Raw genomic sequence first — 20,871 nt, 5'->3', positions numbered from 1 at the left:
TTTTTCTTTTTTAACTTCCTAACCTAGACTCCAGGCATACCTTTATTCTAAACGTTTTGCTGAGAACGATCTTACAGCCAACATTTTGGCTGGCAGAGTCAACAGCTCTGTGACTTTTCCCCCATAATCCTTAGTGGCACGTACTTAATTACCTGGTTGAATCCTATAGTCAGAATAGATACAAGATACTCTGGCATCCAAGACAGAAAATCTGAAGAATATTAGATATTACCATAAAACATAATACTAAGCTAACCAATTAATCATTCCGTGCCCTCTAAAAGCACCCCACTAATTTACTAATTATAGTATTCACCCCGAGTTTACCTTCAGCTTCTGAGTATAACAGAATAACATAGTTAGGAGGGACCTTGGAGGTCTTCTAGTCCAACCCCTTGCACAAGCAGGAGATCTAATACCATTTCGGACAAATGGCTGTCCATTTGTATCTTCTTAAAAACCTCCATTGTCGGAGCGCCCACAACTTCTGGAGGCAACCTCTGTTCCTCTGGTTAATTGTCCTCACTGTCAGGAAATTCCTCCTTAATTCCCGGTTGCTTCTCTCCTTGAGGAGTTTCCATGAGTTTCCTTCAGGTGCTTTGGAGAATAGGTTCTCTCTCTCTCTCTCTCTCTCTCTCTCTCTCTCTCTCTCTCTCTCTCTCTCTCTCTCTCTCTCTCTCTCTCTCTCTCTCTCTCTCTCTCTCTCTCTCTCTCTCTCTCTCACACACACACACACACACACACCCTTCTTTATATCTTAACAATTTCTGTTGACTCATTACTCCTCTTAAAATAGAGTCCGGTGTCCTAGTCTGTGAGCATGAGAGTGCATTTGTACACATGCACACAGGCAACACAGAGAAAAAAATACGTCTTGCTGAGTTCAGCATAACATATCATGAGGTAACTGTACATATCTTTGCAGACTGCTTGTCTAAGACTTCAAAAAAATGTCACGGTTTAGAAACTGAATTTGGAAAAAAAATTAGCTAACTTGATTTGGCCTTTACTACAAAGGCAGCCTAAGGAACATTACAAGCTGTGAAAAACGGGTGAAGAACACTAGGAATATGACGTCTTGGTCGGACATTTCCTTAATCTAAAACTATTTCCAAACAGTCAACTTTTCTTAATACACATACACACACACACATATATATATACACACACACAGAAAGCCCACAGAATTAATAGAGCCACGAGGTACTTACACAACAGCACGCCGTGACTGTGATTTGAATTGTGTTTCTTCCTGGCTGGCAAACGTGCTTGAGATGGAGGGGTTTATGCGATGTCTTGTTGTCGCCCCGTTCAATGGTGAGTGGCGTTGCGTTGACGCTGACCTGGACTGAGGCTGGCCAGTTGGTGTTCATTTGCCGGTCTTCGTGGTGATAACACTTGAATTGTAACTCCAAGTCTGATCTGTCAAAGAAGGCAGATGTTTACATTGGTATAAGCAGCTGCCCGTGACATGTGTAAGGCAGAATAACAGAGCTGGAAGGGACCTTTGGTGGTCTTCTAGTCAAGCAGGAGACGGCCTAGAGGCCATTCCAGACAAGGGGCTGTCCAGTCTTTTCCTGAAAACCTCGAGGGATGGAGCACCCACAACTTCTGAAGGCAAGGCGTTCCTCTCATCCACCGTCTCTCTTATTCTAAACTTCTAACTAGTTCTGTCAAATGAAACGAAAGCTCTGCGTTGCCATTTGCAAGAAAATGGCTAATAAAGGCTGTTTATATCTTTGTAAGGCTTAGGTGGTGCTCCAAATGAAGTGTACATTGAGAAGTTTAAAAGAGGGATAAACACAAAGCAGAAATAAACTCTCTGTTCACTCAATTCCAGGTTATACAAGAGAGGAGCTTAATCGTCCTCACTGTCAGGAAGTTTCTCCTTAGTTCCAGGTTGCTTCTCTCCTTGATTCGTTTCCATCCGTTGCTTCTTGTCCTGCCTGCAGGGGCTTTGGAGATATTGCAGCACTGCTACCATGTCACCCCTACTCCTCTTTCTGATTATTATTAAATTAAGGTAAAAGGTAAAGGTTCCCCCGCACATGTGTGCTAGTCGTTTCCGACTCTAGGGGCCGGTGCTCATCTCCGTTTCAAAGCCGAAGAGCCAGCGCTTGTCCGAGGACGTCTCCCACCGGAGTGGTCCCTATTTTTCTACTTGCATTTTTATGTGCTTTCGAACTGCTAGGTTGGCAGAAGCTGGGACGAGTAACAGGCGCTCACTCTGTTACACGGCACTCAGGATTTGACCTGCCAAACTGCCGACCTTCTGATCGACAGGCTCAGCGTCCTAACCCACTGAGCCACCGCCTCCCTTATTATTAAATTAGACCTATCCAATTGCTGCAACTGATCTTCGTATGTTTTAGCTTCCAGCCCCCTAATCATCCCTGTTGCTCTTCTCTGAACTCTTTGCAGTCTCAACACCTCTTTTATATTGTGGCAACCAATTCAAGCTCGGGTCTCGTATGGACAAGATTACGGAAATAAAGTCTCTCTGGACTCTTTTTGAAAATTTGCGTTAGGTCCCATTCATTCCCAGTTTTTCCCAGAGACAGCAAAACATGTCAGGTTCAAAAGCATCTGACTTCAAGATGGGCTCTTTGAAACTGATGGAAGGGTTTTGTCTGTATGAGCTTCACATAGTTTCCTTCCGAACCGGAAACATTGACAAATTTGAATGAGTCTGCGCCTCACTAGGCATTTCTTGATTATACTTGGCCAATAAAGAATTCTCTCCCCTCCTCTTCTGTAATTCTATTCTCTCCTCTCCTCTCCTCTCCTCTTCTGTTATTCTATTCTATTCTATTCTATTCTATTCTATTCTATTCTATTCTATTCTATTCTATTCTATTCTATTCTATTCTATTCTATTCTATTCTATTCTATTCTATTCTGTATTCTATTCTATTCTATTCTATTCTATTCTATTCTATTCTATTCTATTCTATTCTATTCTATTCTATTCTATTCTATTCTATTCTATTCTATTCTATTCTATTCTATTCTACTCTACTCTACTCTACTCTACTCTACTCTACTCTATTCCTGTTTCTATTCCTATTTCTATTTCTATCCTATCCTATCCTGAACCCCTCAGGATCCAAATCAACCATTGAGCCAACCAGAGAGAGCACTGGCCCTCAACCATCCCACACAAGCCACCCCCCCAACCTTCACCTTCCACTGACCTTCACCTGATGTGACCTTCCCATCACGAGACCCTCACTTGACACAAACCCACTTGACCCATCAGAAGACCCTCATATGAGGTGACTCACACCTAACCCCTCGCAAGACCCTCACTTGACACAACCCACGCCTGACCCCTCACAAGACTCCCCCGACGGGATCTCCCCCTGCGCGTCCCGCCGTGCCTCCGCCGCGCCCCACGGCCCACCTACCTCCACATGAGGGTCTGGTGGACGGTCGGCCGCAGGTGAAAGACGTGGTTGCTGACCGCCAGGTTGTGCTCCAGCCGGAAGGGCTCCAAGACGACCCCGTCCCTCACGGGGAACGTCAGCCGCAGTTCGTCATTATGGCTGGCTGGGATCCAAGAGGGAGAGGAAAGTTAACAGGGGGGAGATTCCCACCACTTTCGGCCGCCTTCAGGAAGTCCTCGACTTACAGCGGCCCCTGTAGTGAACCTTCAAAGTTGCAGCGGCACTGGAAAAAGTGACTTCGGGCCGTTTCTCCACACTGACAACCCTCGCCCATCCCTGGGGTCACGTGATCAAAATCCAAAGGGCAACTGGCTCAGAGTTATGACGGTTGCAGCGTCCCGGGGTCAGGTGAACCTCTTTCGTGGCCCTTTCTGACGAGCCAAGTCAACGGGACAGCCGGATTCAATTAACAACCATGTTACTAATTTAACAACTGCAACGATCCACTTAACAGCCGTGGCAAGGAAGGCTGCAAAATGGGGCGAGACTCGCTGGGAAAACGTCTCTCTTAGCCACACCAATTTGGGGCTCAATTGTGGGGCGTATGCTGAGGACCCCACCCGTAACAAAAACACACGTAGAGGTAGCCCTCCAGTTATGACCCCGAAATTGACAGTGGCTAAGTGAAACATTTGGTAAGTCAACTTGCCCCGTTTTAGGACCTTCCTTGCCACAGTCGTTAAGTGAACAACTTCGGTTGTCAACTTAGTCACCTGGTTGTTAAGTGAAACTGGCTTCCCCCCCCCCATCGACTTTGCTCATCAGGAGGCTGCAAGGGGAGAAATCACGTTACCCCCTGGGGAGGCTGCGACCATCATAAATACGAGTCGCTTGCCAAGCGTCTGAATTTTGATCGTGCGACCCTGAGGATGCTGCAGCGGTCCTAAGTCTGAAAAACGGCCCCTTTTTGAGTGCCGTTGTAACTTTGAGCCATCACTAAATGAACCGTGAGTAGTCGAGGACCAGCTGTGCATTTTTGTACATGCTTGGCCTGGAGAATAAGCCCCCCTCTCTGATTCGATCCCAAAAATCTTCCACCGATTTGCATTAACTATCGTCATTTGCCTGTTTCTGAAAGATGGTTTATCCACGAGGCCGTCGCTGCTGGCTCCAATCCTGAAGACGCTTTTTCAGGAGGCAACTGGAGTTTCTTGTTTTCCCTTTGAAGACATTTGGCTTCTCATCCAAGAAGATTCTTCAACTCTGATTAGATGGTGGGGAATGGGAGGATTTATGCTCCTTCCAGAAAACTGATCATTTGCATCCTTTTAGAGGGTCGTTGAGGCCACTTGGAGGTTTGCCTGTGTCCTGGGGGTCATCGGAGTGGTGCAAATGGATGTGGAGCCTTCTTGGTTGCAGGATGTCTTTTGTCCCTTCAGCACAACATTCTGTAGCCAAGAAGGCTCCACACCCATTTGCCCCACTCAGCTGACCCAGCCAAACCTCCAGGTGGCCTCAATGACCCTCTAAAAGAAAGCAAATGACCAGCGGTCTACAAGGAGTATAAATCCTTCCCTTCCCCACCATTCGGTCAGAACCTGAGGAAGCTTCTTGGATGAGAAGCAAAACGTCTTCAAAGAAAAACAAGAAAGTCCAGTTGCCTCATGAAAATGACCTGGATGACGCAGAATCTCTATAGACATTTAGTGACGCTGGCTCTAATGTTCCCGCGTGACACATATTTTGCACGGGGGGCGGGCAAAGAGAATCAGAGAAAGACTTCCCAGAATCGGTACTTACCTGGAGGTGGCGGCAAAGCACTGATATTTGGCTTAATGTCCGGTGGGAAGGGGGGCTTGACATCTTGGTTAGGAGACAGGTATGGAGCCATATTGCTGCCGGGCGTCATAGGTGGCGTAGGATTTCCTGGAACGGGTGAGTGAGGGTAATTTGCTACAGGGACAGGCCTCGACGGCTGCAAAATGGCGGTTGCCATTGGAAAGAGAGAGAGAAAGAAACAGAATGGAGTCAATAGCAATAGCACTTAAACTTATATACCGCTTCACAGTGCTTTTCAGCCCTCTCTAAACGGTTTACAGAGTCGGCCTGTTGCCCCCAACAATCTGGGTCCTCATTTTACCGACCTCGGAAGGATGGAAGGCTGAATCAACCTTGAGCTGGTCAGGATCGAACTTCCTGGCTGTGGGCAGAGTCAGCCTACAGTACTGCATTTCACTGTGACATCATGCCTTTCTTTGTTCTCCTTGTTTGCTCTTCCTTCCTTCCTTCCTTCCTTCCTTCCTTCCTTCCTTCCTTCCTTCCTTCCTTCCTTCCTTCCTTCCTTCCTTCCTTCCTTCCCGAGCAATAGCAAGCTTATATACAGCTTCATGGTGCTTTACAGCCCTCCCTAAGCAATTTACAGAGTCAGCCTATTTGCCCCCAACAATCTGGGTCCTCATTTTACCGACCTCGGAAGGATGGGAGGCTGTGTCAACCTTGAGCCGGTGAGATTTGAACTGTCGAACTGCTGGCAGCCGGCAGAAGTAGCCTGCAATGCTGCATTCTAACCCCTGGGCCACCGCTGCTCATATGGGCAACATCCAGATACATTTTTCGTTACTTACTGCAAGCTGCGAGGGTTTTCCCATTTCCACCCCGGCCACAATGAAAGCTTTACCAAACGTGCGAAAACCAACTCCCACGGGAAGGAGTTTAAAAAATGAAAGATCAATGCTTCTCACCTTGTAATATTGCCCCCATGGTAACGGCTGGGGCAGGATACTGCCCCGTGATTTGCTGGCTTGGCATTCTCTGCCCTGGGTAGTTGGTGAGGTTAAGGTCGTGGAGGATTGGGAGCGGGATACTGGCGGGCTGGGATGGAAACTGGTTATTTGGTCCATACTGCTGGTTTCCATATTTTGGCTGGTTGATAGAAAAAAGACAAAAAACAACATGTATGTATGTATGTATGTATGTATGTATGTATGTATGTATGTGTAATCTCTCTCTCTCTGTCTCTCTCTCTCTCTCTCTGTGTGTGTGTGTGTGTGTGTATCTTGAGTGTTTTGAACACCTCGTCGGCCCAAATATGGGCAAAATCTTTTGCCTGTATCAGCCCAAACTAGGGCCATCCACAGGCAGCAAGTCACAACTGCGACAATTGTTTGTATTAAATAAATTTGGATTGCTGACAAAGAATTAAAGGGTTATATCAGTCTCACTTTAATTCTTTGTCAGCAATCCAAATTTATGTTATATATATATATACACACACACACACACATACACACACACACACATACATATATATACTGTATACATATACATACAACCACACCCACACACAAGCATATACACAAACACACTGTATATACATTATGACGATACCTCTGGCTCAAACCCTGTAAGGCTTTATTTTGGCTGATACGTTCACAGGTGATAAGAACCTTTAAAGCTTAACCTCAATGGATACGGGCAAGTCCTCAACATACGACCACAACTGGGCCCCAAAAAGTTCCGTCACCAAGCGAGACAAGAGTTAAAATAGGTTTCGCTCCATTTTACGACCATTCTCACCACCGTTGTTAAGCAAATCACTGCAGTGGCGAAGTCAGTATGACGGTCGTTCAGTGAATCCCCCATTGACTTCGCCTGTCGGAAGGTCCCAAAAGGGGATCACGTGACCCTGGCATGCTGCAACCGTCGTAAGGACATGCCAGTTGCCGAGCCTCTGAATTTTGATCACGTGACCGCGGGGATGCTGCAACGGTCGTTAAGTGTGAAAAACAGTCCTAAGTCCCTTTCTTCGGCACCGTTGTAACTTTGAAAGCTCACTAAACAAACGGTTGTAAGTCGTGGACATTTGAGTACCGGGGAGCGAACCCGGTGATTTTTTTTTTTCGGGAGAGCAACTGGTTTGGTGCAAAAGAAAAAAAAAGAGTTTATAAAAATGGAAGACAAAATTCAGCCAACGACGGGCACTTTCCATTAGTCCGTGGGAGAAACTGAACAATTTCCGTGGGTCTTCAGGAGGAGAGACCAAAGTCATCTACAATTTTATTCCTGGATCGATCTTTTGCACCAATCTTGTTTCTTCTGATAATTTCAGACTAACTGTTTAATGTACTAGCATTACTTCAACAGGAGGTGTCGCCGTCGAGGAGCTAAAAGAAGAGCTAAACATGGTTGAATTTGGTTGATACTGAGATGGGGAAGCACCACCAGGAAAGGGGGACAAGATTGCCCCCCCCAAAAAAAATTGCTTCCCATGGCAAACCATTTCCAAGCTGTGCTCAAGAAAACTACACGGAAGTGGGTGCGCATAGAACAATCACGTCCAGAATTAGAATACAGAATAACAGAGTTGGAAGGGATCTTGGAGGTCTTCTAGTCTAACCCCCTGCTCAGGCAGGAAACCTTATACCATCACAGACAAATGGTTGTCCAATCTCTTCTTAAAAGCCTCCAGTGACCCACAACTTCTAGAGGCAAGTCCTTCCACTGGTTAATTGTTCTCGCTGTTGGGAAGTTTCTCCTGAATTCTAGGTTGCTTCTCTCCTTGATTAGTTTCCATCCGTTGCTTCTTGTACTTTGCCTTCTGGTGCTTTGAAAAATAAGTGGCAGCCCCTCAATGAGTTTCTACTTGAGTCGTTCTCATAGGAATTATCTTTTTTTTATTATATTTCAAAGACTTAATTGTTGTTGGCTAATTCCTGGAATGCTTCTCTAACCAATTCTTGTTTGTAAAAAAAACAAAACAGAAAACCTATCACAACCACAAAGATACATAACAACATATGGCCACAAAGAATAGGAGCGGGGGCGGCGCGGGGGGAGGTCAACCTATTCTCCAAAGCACCTGAAGGGAGGACACGAAGCAATGGATGGAAGTAGAGAACCAACCTTGAACTTAGCAGAAATTGCCTGATGTTTAGAAGAGTTAATCGGTGGAATTGGTTGAATTTCAGAATTGTAGAATAACAGAGTTGGAAGGGACCTCAGAGGTCATCTAGTCCAACCCCCTGCTCAGGCAGGAAACCCTATACCATTTCAGACCAATGGCTGTCCAGTCTCTTCTTAAAAACCTCCAGTGATGCAGCATTCACCGCCTCTGGAGGCAGGTCGTTGCACTGATTAATTGTTCTCACTGTCGGGAAGTTTCTCCTGAATTCTAGGTTGCTTCTCTCCTTGATGAGTTTCCATCCGTTGCCTTCAAGTGCTTTGGAGAACAGGTTGACCCTCTTTTCTCTGGGGCAGCCCCTGAGATATTGGAAGACCGCTATCATGTGACCCCTAGTCCTTCTCTTCATTGAACTGGACATACCCAATTCCAGCTGCCGTTCCTCGTATCTTTCAGCCTCCAGTCCCCTGATCATCCTTGTTGCTCTTCTCTGTACCCTTTCCAGAGTCTCAACCTCTTTTTTACATCGTGGCCACCAAAACTGGATGCAGTATTCCAAGGGCGGCCTTACCAAGGCATTGTAAAGCGGCACTAACCCTTCACCCTTCTATTCTGTTTTATCTTCTGGTTGCCTCCAAAAGCAGTGGGTGCCCCATCCCTGGAGGTTTTTAAGAAGAGATTGGACAACCATTTGTTGAAAAGGTGTATGGTTTCCTGCCTGAGCAGGGGGTTGGTTTAGAAGGCCTCAAAAGTCCCTCCCAACTCTGTTTTTCTGTTAGATAATCTCCCTGGTTTGCAGGAGGCCGAAGCAAACCCACTCCGAGTTGACCAACCGGTACCCACCTCTCCAGGATATGTTCTCTTCATGCCTTGCATGGGCAAGGATTGGGGACGTGGACCAGGGTAAGCTTGCTGGGGCATCCGCTGCCCGTGGTTGAAAGGGCTCATTCCTGGAGGCCTGGCCTGGCTCATGCCCATGGGTGGCCCGCTCATACTGGAAGGCGTCATGTTGGCCCCCATGGACGCCGGGTTCAAGTTGGCTGACATGGAGGCGGGACCGCGCGGGCCAGGCTGGTTGATGAACTGGCTGTTGTAAGTCTGGGCCGGACCCATCTGGAAAGAGGAACAAACCTTCAACAGAAGAAGGAGGAGGAGGAGAAGAAAAAAAAAGAATATAAAAATGCGACATGGACTTAAAAGGCGAGGGAGAGCCGCACAGAAGAGGAATCAGAGCTGTCGCATTTTTCGAGGGCTGCGCCTTTGCATTTTGAAAAGGACCATCTTTGCTACTGGAGTTTGGAAAAAGGCAACGGAGAAGGAGGCCATTGTTGACCTAACGGAGGTCACGAAAACCTTCCAGCTTAACTTCTGAGTTAGGTCCCGTTTTGCAACGTCTGAACAGAGCCTAGGAGTTCGTTTCCAAGGAAGGAAATGCAACACAGTCATTCTGGCAAGGGACTCGGCAATCTCTGGCGGGGTGAGCAGCGAACTTGAGTTGGATGACTAGAAAGAGTTTATAGTGGCTGATCAAGGTCAGTCCTGGTTAGTCTGGGAGTCATCCGATTGGGGAGTAAAAATGAAAATGAATAAAACCAGGAAGAACGCCGTCTGCTTCCACTAAGAAGCAGCGTGAAGGTATCCCTACTTATCAGCAAAAACTTGAGTTTGACTCCGAGATTGATCTGCACATGTGTGTTTTATACTGAGTGAAGGCCTATATTTTGGATCTGATTTCCACTCTAGGTACTCCTTGACTTAACGACTGCAATCAGGGCCCAGAATTTATGTTGTTCAGTGAGAAAATGCTGAAAGTGAGTTTTGTCCTACTTTTGCGACTTGTCTTGCCAACATTGCTTAAGGGAATCGCTGCAGTTGTTCAATGAGTAACAACGGTTGTTGAGCGAATCTGGATTCCCCCGTTGACTTTGCGCATCAGAAGGTCACAAAAGGGGGATCACGTGATCCCGCCAGGAATGCTGCAACCATCATAAAACGGGAACCGGTTGTCAGGCATCTGAATGTAAAGTCGGGTGACCATGAGGGATGCTGCAATGGCCATAAGTGTGAAAAATATATGTGGCATCTGAATTTTAACCTCATGACCATCGGGGACGTTACAATGGTCGTAAGCGTGAGGATCAGTCATAAGTCACTTTTTCCGCGCCGTTGTAGGAAGAATTCAACACGAGCAACGTCTTTCTGTTTGCTATTTTTCTATTTGCTATTTTTTATTTTCTATTTGTTCGTGGGCTGCTGTGTCTTTTTTAAATTTCTGCTTATTACTTTTATTATTGGTATTTTAAACTGGGTGGTCTTGAGCTCCTGGCGGGAGGAGGAGTCTCAGGACGCCCAAGCTGTAACAGGACCCCGTATGTCAGGGGACAAAGATAAATTAATTTTGAGGTATTAGGTGGTTGTTTTTTTTTTTAAAAAAAAAAGGATTTTCCCTTTTTTAAAGACATTCTCCTCTTGCTCTGCACTTAATATCTGCTAACTGTTTTGAAGTGTGTTTGTGTTGGTGTGTCTATGAGGGAAAGACTACTGTTTAAAGTTATTTGTTGTTTGTTTTAATTTCCTCTTTTAAACCAGCATTTCAATTTTTGCAAGCTTTCCGCAGATCTGGCTGAATGGGGAATAATAATAATAATAATAAAAATCTCTTTACAAACCACAAGAGTTAAACAGAAATATTTCCTAGGCCAAATGTGGTCCTTTTCCCCTCTAGAATTAACTTCCTTTCTCCCTCCGATCTGGGATAGACCTTCTAATTCCTCGGCAAACTCTTTTCAAAATCCTTTCTGAGGTCGACCGTGACTAACCCCAAATAACAAATCTAAACTATTTTTTTTAAAAAAAGAATTCTGTGAAATAGGCAAGGGGATGAGGAAGTGATCAAGCTAAAAAAAATAAATGAAAGTGATGCTCTGCATCAACCAATCATGACTTATTTATAAAATCGTTACTGCCCTTTTAGTAAGAAGCCCCTCTGGGTCTCCAAGGAGAAATAAATGAGACCCCCATGAATAACAAAAAAAAACAAACCCAACTCTTCCAATATAGAATGGAATAGAATTGTATATAGGAGCAGGACAAGAAGCCATGGATGGAAGCCAATCAAGGAGAGAAGCAACCTAGAACTAAGGAGAAATTTCTTGACAAGGGAGAACAATCAATCAGTGGAACCACCTGCCTCCAGAAGTTGTGGGTGCTCCAACACTGGAGGTTTTTAAGAAGAGGCTGGATGACCACTTGTCTGAAATGGCAAAAGGCTCTCCTGCCTGACCAGGGGGTTGGACTAGAAGACCTCCAAGGTCCCTTCCAACTCTTGTCATTCTATTTTCTATTCTATTCTAAAATATACCCCAGGGGCAGGTAAGCATATTTCTTGGGACTCTTAAAAGCTAGAACGTTTGAAAACCCATGTTGATTATTGTAAATCGGTAAGAGATCAATTTCCCTAGCAATTCCTGATTATGGAATTATTATATCCGGGTTGATGTAAATAAAGGGATACCATTCTATACATCGATTGAGCCACCTGATCTTCTGTATAGTGAACATTTATTTATTTATTTCGCGCCTTTATTATTATTATAAATACCAAGGTGGCAAGCATAATACTCTTTCCTCCTCCCATTTTTCCAGCAACAACCACCCTATGAAGGGAATTGGGCTGACAGAGAGTGTGACTGGCTCAAATTCACCCACCTGGCTTTCATGCCTAAGGTGGGGCTAGAACTTACAAACACCTGGTGATTCGCCTAAAGTCATTTAGCCAGCTTTCATGCCTAAGGAGGAACTAGAACTCACAGTCTCCTGGTGATTGGCTTAAAGTCACCCATCCAGCTTTCATGCCTAAGGCGGGACTAGAACTCACAGTCTCCTGGTGATTGGCTTAAAATCACCCATCCAGCTTTCATGCCTAAGGCGGGACTAGAACTCACAGTCTCCTGGTGATTGGCCCAAAGTCACCCATCCAGCTTTCATGCCTAAAGTGGGACTAGAACTCACAGTCTCCTGGTGATTGGCTTAAAGTCATTCAGCTGGCTTTCATGCCTAAGGCAGGACTAGAATTCAGAGTCTCCTGGGGATTGGTCGAAAATTACCCAGGCGGCTTTCTGCTCATGCTGGGACTAGAACTCACAGTCTCTAGCCTAGTGGCCTAACCACAAGACCATACCGGCTGAAATTGATAGTAATGGCAAATTACAAAGTTTAATTAGTCACATGAACATGGCAGATAAGCCTATTTCTAGCTAGAAAGATTATCTGCCCTCTAATATGTAATTTGTTTGCAATTACTAGCAGTTATAATTAGATAAATAATTATAACTGAATGCATAGGAAAGGAACAAAACAAAACAAATTTGTCTCGGCACAGATTACTTTGCATTAATATTCAGATACAATTAACCCTATTATAAAGTTAGCCAAAGCATTATCAATAATTCGCAGGAATTAAAACACAGACGGAGATAATAGCTATAAATCAGGACAATGAAATTCAGTGTATTTAGAGAGATTTAAGATATCCATTAAAAAGCAGGGTGGGATGGGGTTACTTAGTAATGTCCAAGATAAAAAAATAAATAAACCCAAACCAGGCTGGGTTTCATCCCTAATGATCTCTGGAGATCATGCCAGTCATGTCCGAGTCTAGGACTCGGTGCTCACCTTTGTTCCTCGGCCGAGGAGCCTGTGTTGTCCGAAGATAATTTCTCCCAGAATGGCTCTACCTTTCCACCAAAGTGCTACCCATTAATCTAGTCGCATCTGCATGCTTTCAAACTCCTAGGTGGGCAGGAGCTGGGACAAGGAGCAGGAGCTCGCTCCGTTGTGTAGAGCTCGGCTCTCCAACCTGGGCTGTCAGCTTTCTTTAACCACTGGGCCATCCTACCCCCTCTGTGATCTCTACGTCTACCCAAACACCACGCAAATGAAAAACCCCAGCCAGGACGGAAGTTAACTGGCAGTCTTACCGGTCCGTATTGATTCATTTCCTTGTTTTGGGTTTCCTGCAGCGCTGCAACCGTTGCGGTAGCTGTCGCCGTGGCAGTGGCGGCAGCGGCGGCCACGGCAGCCGCAGCTGCAGCAGCGGCTGGTTGAGTGAAATCAGCTGGTGGTCGGGTGTGTGGCGGCATCCCCATCCCAGCTGGGTTGTTAGGGCCTCCTGGATAGCTGAGGGAGAGAAACCAAATTTACAGACATCGGTGTTGGAGTCACCAAAGGGTCAATAGAGTCCTAAGGCCGTGTTAACGAATCAAGATCATGTGAAGTGTTAGTGCCACTTTATAGTGCCTTGCTAAGACCACACTTGGAATATTTCATCTAGTTTTGGTCGTCACAATATGAAAAAGACGTTGAGATTCTGGAAAGTGTGCAGAGAAGAGCAACAAAGATGATTAGGGTTCTGGAGGCTAAAACATAGGAAGAACGGTTGCAGGATTTGGGTATGGCCAGTCTAGAGAAAAGAAAGACTAGGGGTGACATGATAGCAATGTTCCCATATCTCAGGGGCTGCCCCAAAGAAAAGGGAGTCAAGCTATTCTCCAAAGGACCTGGAGGAAAGACAAGAAGCAAAGGATGGAAACCAATCAAGGAGAGAAGCAACCTAGAACTAAGGAGGAATTTCCTGAGTGTTAGAACAACTGACCAGTGGAACGACTTGCCTCCAGAAGTTGTGAATGTTTCATCACTGGAGGTTTTTAAGAAGAGACTGGACAGCCATTTGTATGAAATGGTATAGGGTTTCCTGCCTGAGCAGGGGGTTGAAGACATCAACAACAAAGTTGGAAGGCACCTTGGAGGTCATCTAGTCCAAACCCCTGCTCAGGCAGGAAACCCTATACCATTTCAGACAAATGGGGTGTCCAGTCTCTTCTTAAAAATTTCCAGTGTTGGAGCATTCACAGCTTCTGGAGGCAGGTAGTTCCACTGGTTCATTGTTCTAACTGTCAGGAAGTTTCTCCTTAGTTCCAGGTTGTTTCTCTCCTTGATTAGTTTCCATCCATTGCTTCTTGTCCTGCCTTCAGGCGCTTTGGAGGATAGCTTGACTCCCTCTTCTTTGGGGCAGCCCCTGAGATATTGGAAGGCTGCTATCACGTCACCCCTCGTCCTTCTCTTCATTAAACTAGACGTACCCAATTCCAGCAACTGTTCTTCATATGTTTCAGCCTCCAGGCCCCTGATCATCTTTGTTGCTCTTCTCTGCACTCTTTCTGGACTTGTGCTGGATTATCTTGGATGTCTTTGAAAACTGCTTTTCTGACATTCACCTCTCTGTTTTCGGCGACGAGTACAGAGAATCACATTCCCGACGAACCCAACTCGATTTCCATCAGGCTTCCTCTATGCCTCTCCTGAACTAGCCCGGAAAGGGCAACCTCGGCTCCAGCCTTACCTTCCCGCAAAGCCTCCGCTGCCAGGGTAGTTGGGCCGTCCATACATGCCTTGTTGAATGTAGGACTGGTTGGAGCTGGCCTTGGCCGAGAAGGGCTGCTGCTGTCCCGCAAACTGGGGGGAATTCATGCCCGGATTGCTGGCCGTCATCCCGGAAGCCATGGGGTTCCCGGATGGGTTCATAGTGGTGTTGGCGTTGGCCATGGGATTTCCCAGCACCTGGTTGAAAAGGAAGCAGACGTCTCAGACCAGGGCCGCGTAAAGAACGGTTGTGATTTTAATTTTTTTTTTACCCTTCTTACAGGTTAGCCCTCAACATACGACTGCAATGCGGCCCAAAATTTCTAAGCGAAACATGTGTTAACTGGGTTTTGCCCACATTTTACGATCTTTCTTGCTACATTTGTTAAGTGAATCACTGCAGTTGTGAATCCAGCTTCCTCATTGACTTTTACTTGTCGGAAGGCCACAAAGGAGGATATCTTGTGACCTTGGGACACAGCAATAGCTATAGCACTTAGACTTATATACTGCTTCACACACTGCTTTACAGCTCCCTCTAAGTGGTTTACAGAGTCAGCCTTTTGCCCCCCTCATTTTACCGACCTTGGAAGGACAGAAGGCTGAGTCAACCTTGAGCCAGTCAGGATCGAACTGTTCTGTACCAGCCTGCTACCGGCCTTGCAGAAAGGCAACCCCTGTACAAACGGCAGAGGCTGGAATACGTCTGCCAAATTTATTACACAAACAAACAACAAAACATGAAACAAGATACCGGAGCTTTGATCCTCTATCGGAGCGGTTGCTTTCAGCAAACCAGCCCTCCCCCAAACACTCCCTTTATAAGAGTTCAGGGCGTGGCCTCTCTTTGCCTCCTTCCGAGAAGTCCCACAGCCTTTCTCTGCTTGCTCCTACTTGACTGCCTCCTGCGTCGGGCGTCCTTGAACAGGGCCAGCTGTGGGTCATCTTCATCCACACTGTCGGGCTCACACAGCTGGGTCTCCACCAAGTAAGAGGGGCCTGGCTGGGGGCTCTGCGGAGCCTCCAAGCCATCATCAGCAAGTTCTTCTTCAACACCCCCCTCCTCCCCCTCATCTGAATCATCCGACCCAACTGCCGAACCCACAGGCTGACCCTGAATCACAACACGAACAGGCAGCCAGCACCCAGCAGAAATAGCCTGCAGTACCACATTCTAGCCACGGTCATAAATATGAACGAGTCGGCAAGTGTCTGAATTTTGATCACATGACCGGGAGGGGGATGCTGCAAAGGCCGCAACTGAAAAACAGTCCTAAGTCACAAATTTGAACTGTCCCAAAGGTGCTTTTGAAAAGGCAACTGGATATTCTTAGCTTTTTTTTCATGAAAACGTTTCTCTTCTCATCCAGGATGTTCATCATAAACTAAACAACCTTCTGGGATGAGAAGCAAACGGTTTTCAAGGAGAAAACCAAGGATGTCCAGTTGCCTTTTGGAAAGCAGATTTGGGGAAACCGTGACCTGGATGATGGAGAGTCTCCGTAGACACCGTGCTTAACCTCTTTACAACTCATTCAACTCTTTTGGACCAAGAGAGATACCATGGATGGTGACAAGGCTGGACCACAAACCCCTGAAGCCAACATCTTGAACTTCCTTGGCTTGTTTTCCTTCGAAAACAAGGACAACAAAAAAAAAAACAGACAAGAAAGTCCAGTTGCGTTTTAGTGAAAACACCTTTGGGACTTCCTTCTTCTTCTTCTTCTGAGCCATAACTTATAGCCAGATCAGTAAAATCCAAGCTCACAGCCTTGCTTGGATACAGCCTTCCAAATCTGGGTGGGTGGCTGAAGTTTAACAGACACTGTAAATTATCGAGTATCAGTTTTGTAGTGGTGTAAACAGAATTGTGAAATGAAGTAGAGAAAACCAGACAAGTCTATGGCTGGGGAGAACAACCCCCCCAGGGGTCTTACAACACGCTCAGAAGGGAAGGTTAAAACATGTGTCCAAAGTCTCAAGTTTTCCCCCTTAGCTTAGTGAAAGTCTGTTCAGATGCTTCTGCTTTAGGACTACGCAACACCAAGTAGGAAAGAGCAATTATCTCTGTGAATCTCTATTGCTTCTTTCAACACCCTATGACGACCCAACGGTTGTAGTGCCTGATCTGTTTGCATCCATCCCTTGGCCACTCACAGAACAGAGATGGGCTACATCCAATCTTTTGTGACTTAACGTCCTTTTCAACTTGTAAAAACATTGTGGCCCTCAACGAGTGCTTCTCTACAGAGCGAGAGACGTGCCTTAGCCATTCTAGACAAACACAGTACTTGTGAGTACACACTTGTATTTCAGAAGGAGCATCCAGCAGAGAGCTATCCCGCAGATCTGCCAACTGCACAGGTCCCAGTAAACCAATGTGTCGACTTAAAATTGGGACAGTAGCAATCCAGAAAATCAGAAAACCAATTTGCATGTGCAAACGGGGCCGCAAGCACACCGGCAACATAAATGGGGTGGCACTAGTGCCTGCATGACACTCGCTAGCCCTGCCCCCTTTTTGCCACGCAGCACCCTGTTTTTGCCACGTGGTGCCCCATTTTTGCCACGGCGCTAGCAGAGTGGGTGTGAGTACACGCACACACGTAGGTGCACTGGACAGCCTGTCCCGTGGCGGCCCGGTAGCGGGCCGCGGGCCACATATTGTGGACCCCTGATCTAGCTTCATCCTAGCAAGAGGACGCTCCATAGTAGATTCAACTACCTGTTGAATCAACTTCGTAACCTAACCAAACGTTGCTCAGCCTCCGGGAGGCGGAAGGGGCGTCAAGCTGACCATCCCTGAAAAACAGAAACGGAGAGAAGATTTACAACAAAAGATGCTTACCTGGCTTTGAGATGTGTTAGTCACACCCCATACTGTCGTGACCACGGATAGGGAGCCTGGTGGCTGGTTACTGTTTTGTTGCCAAGGAACAGAGTCATAAGGAAATGATCCATCACTATAATAAAATAAGAGAGAGAGAAGGGGGGGAAAAGGGGGGAAGGGGAAGAGACACACGTGGTAGATCAAGTCACCCTTTTAATACTTTCGTACAAATGACTGCCAGGGGTGGGGGAGAAGAGACATCTTTTCATTTCTGAACGGGCTTCCCTTCTAGCTAACGTGGTGGACTTTCCTGACAGAGATGGAAACCTTGCAGGAGTTCATCGTTCCTCTTGGGCTGCGGAGAGCGGGGACCGTTTTGGGAGCCGGGAAGAGAAGAAACGCATGGGATTGAAGAGGGAACACAAAACATGTATGACAACATGCACGAAAAGCAAATGGGAATGAAACCAGGTGAGGGGTAAATGTTGCGGTGCCGACGTCACGTCAACGTAGCCCCGGGCACAGCACGTTTTGGATGCAGGTACCTGATAGAACATGTGTATGCCTTGGGATTCGGGCTTCCCCCCGCGGTGTTTGCTCGTCAGAAGTCAGCTGGGAAAGTTACAAAAAGCGGTCGCACGAACCCGGGGCAGTGAGACTGTCCTAAGTGCACGCCAGTTGCAAGCACCTGAATTTTGATCAGGGGACCACGTTGCAGTGGCTGTTTTAAGTGCGAAAACTGGTCCTAAGTCCCTTTTTTTTCCGGTGCCGTTCAAACAGTCACTAAGTGAGCAGTTGTAATTCAAGGACCCACTGTCTTTCTTGCCATCTGAGCTTTGCTGTAACCCTCTGTGGCCAACGCTTTCTATCCTGGCTCAAAGCAACCCTTCGATCGAACAAAATCAGAGAGCCATTTATAATGACAGGAGCAAACCAAACAGGCTATCTCTGAACTGGGTTTCTTCATGAAGGCTACTGGGGCAGGGTGGCTAAGACTCAATGTTGGCTTGCAAAGCCTTGATTGACATTTTATCCCGATTTACTTCTTTCTCGGCATCCTGCTTTTTCTCCCCCCCCCCCCCCCCCGCCTCTCCCCGGTCTCAATCCGGAAATAACAATCTCGAGGATGGCCGTGGGCTCCCCAATACTAATATGAGCTGGTTAAGGTGGCAGGATAGAAATTGGGAGCCGGTGAGTTCTAGTCCCGCCTTAGGCCGTGAAAGCTGGTTGGGTGACTTTGGGCCAATCACCAAGAAGTTGTGGGTTCTAGTTCTGCCGTAGGCCGTGAAAGCCAGCTGGGTGACTTTGGGCCTGTCCCTCTCTCTTTCTCAACTCAGCTCACCTGACAAAGTTGGTGCTTGTGGGGAATAAAAGAAGGAATCTTGTGTGTGTTTGTGGCCTTGAGTTATTTGTAAAAATAAAAATAAAAAAATGAGATACAAACATATAAAGTGAAATAAAATAATACATATGATAGGCTTGGAACATTGTTTTTTTTAAAAAGTGAAACAAATGTAAAATGACTGTATGATTGAAATCCTGAGTTCAGAAAACGATGCATTTTCTGTCACAGCTAATTAGGATCGTTTATTGCTAGAAATTATATTCACTGATCAGATTTAGATGGGGGGGTGTCTTATTACAAAATTCCTTTTATAGATGAGTCAAGCTTGGCAGACTAAGACAGAAATTGTATACCTCCCTCTACGTCTCCGTGGTGTTCCCTATCCTAGGACTGAATATGGTAGAAATCATGATTAAGTCATCCAACAGCCGATAGTCGTGACATTCATGTACACACGTGTATGAGAACAAGCAACTACATTTCATTTTAATGCGTGCCAACGTGCCCACATTAAAAAAAAATACAATAAAGGTTATCTTGTCTTATTCCAAATTCACCACAGTAGCCTTCCTGCTCTCGTCAGATTCTCCTCAGGCACGTGTTTTACCTTCTAACCAATAGTCCTCAACTTACGACAACGACTCAGCCGAAAATTTCGGTTAACATTGGTCGAGCGAGTTTTGACTCATTTTAGGACCTTTGCTTCCAGAGTTATTAAGTGAATCCCTGCAGTTATTCAGTTAGGGACGTGGTTGCAAAGCGAACCCAGCCTCCCCCGTTGACTCCCCAAGGGGACACTGCGACCGTCATAAATACGAGTCAGATGCCCAGCGTCCGAATTTTGATCACGCGACCCCGGGGAATGCTGCAACGGTCGCAAGTGTGAAAAACGGTCGTCAGTCACCTTTTTCAGCCCCCTTGTAACTTTAAATGTCGTAAATCGAGGACTACCCATATGTGCCTGATTCATGCCCGCAATAACAAATGTGCAGCAAAACAGATTACTTCCTCTTAGTTGTCATTACCCTCTTGTATCTGTTTGATCTGTTTAAGGGACAAGCACGCCCGTAACACCTTTGAACAAGAAGACGTGAAAACGCAAAGCAACTGAGGTGTGACTACGAAATTTGGGGAACATATCATTATATATATAAAAAAATAAAGCTGGGGCTGCAGCTCCCGTTGGGCTGAATTATCTGATTTACTCAGTGTTGTTGTTGTTGTTTTCCCAGGAGGCAACTCGGACTTTCTTCTTTTTCCTTTGAAGACATTTGGCTTCTCGTCCAAGAAGCTTCTTTAGTTCCGACGGGATGGTGGAGAAATGGGAGGATTTATACTCCTTGCAGACGGCTGGTCATTTGTCTTCTTTTGGAGGGTCGTTGAGGCCACCTGGAGGTTTGCCTGTGTCCTCAGGGGTCACCTGAGCGGTGCAAATGGGTGTGGAGCTTTCTGGGCTGCAGGGTGTCTTTTGCCCTGTGTCCCTTCAACACAGCATTCAACACACCCGTTTGTACCACTCAGCTGACCCCGAGGACACAGACAAACCTCCAAGTGGCCTCCACGACTCTCTAAAAGGATGCAAATGACCAGCCGTCTGCAAGGAGTATAAATCCTTCCGTTCCCCACCATCCAGTCAGAGCTTCTTGGGGGGGGGGTTGGACTAGAAGACCTCCAAGGTCCCTTCCAACTCTATTATTATTCTGAGAAGCGAAACGTCTTCAAAGAAAAACAAGAAAGTCCAGTTGCCTCGTGAAAAAGGAGATAACTACGACCTGGATGGCTGAGAATCTCCATAGACCGTTGTTGCTAGGACCAATGATGCGAGAGAATTAAAAGCGCCCATTTCGCTGTGCACAAAGGAAAATATTTGTGCTCACGTGCAACGCTTAAGGACGGTCAGTGGATGTGTCCATGACGATTAAAAGGCTATCATGCAGCTCCCATCGTTCGCTAAGGGTGCAAGTCCAGAGGGTCAAAATTGAATAGCTAC

General features: G+C 46.3%; 1 protein-coding gene across 1 annotated transcript in view; it reads right to left on the bottom strand.

The window, feature by feature from the left end:
* Positions 1 to 20,871, bottom strand: part of ZMIZ1 (zinc finger MIZ-type containing 1) — a 276,626-nt gene that overhangs the window by 30,325 nt on the left and 225,430 nt on the right. The window contains 11 exon segments of the mRNA XM_081329950.1: positions 1,212 to 1,422; positions 3,408 to 3,549; positions 5,187 to 5,361; positions 6,128 to 6,142; positions 6,144 to 6,222; positions 6,224 to 6,254; positions 6,257 to 6,308; positions 9,130 to 9,399; positions 13,266 to 13,464; positions 14,687 to 14,904; positions 17,555 to 17,669. Coding sequence (XP_081186076.1) covers positions 1,212 to 1,422; positions 3,408 to 3,549; positions 5,187 to 5,361; positions 6,128 to 6,142; positions 6,144 to 6,222; positions 6,224 to 6,254; positions 6,257 to 6,308; positions 9,130 to 9,399; positions 13,266 to 13,464; positions 14,687 to 14,904; positions 17,555 to 17,669 — 1,507 coding nt within the window.

Source organism: Vipera berus (assembly GCF_964194415.1).
Source record: "Vipera berus genome assembly, chromosome: 5".
Lineage (NCBI taxonomy): Eukaryota > Metazoa > Chordata > Lepidosauria > Squamata > Viperidae > Vipera > Vipera berus.
The sequence above is the reverse complement of the archived record's forward strand: the minus strand, read 5'-3'. Positions and strand labels throughout refer to the sequence as shown.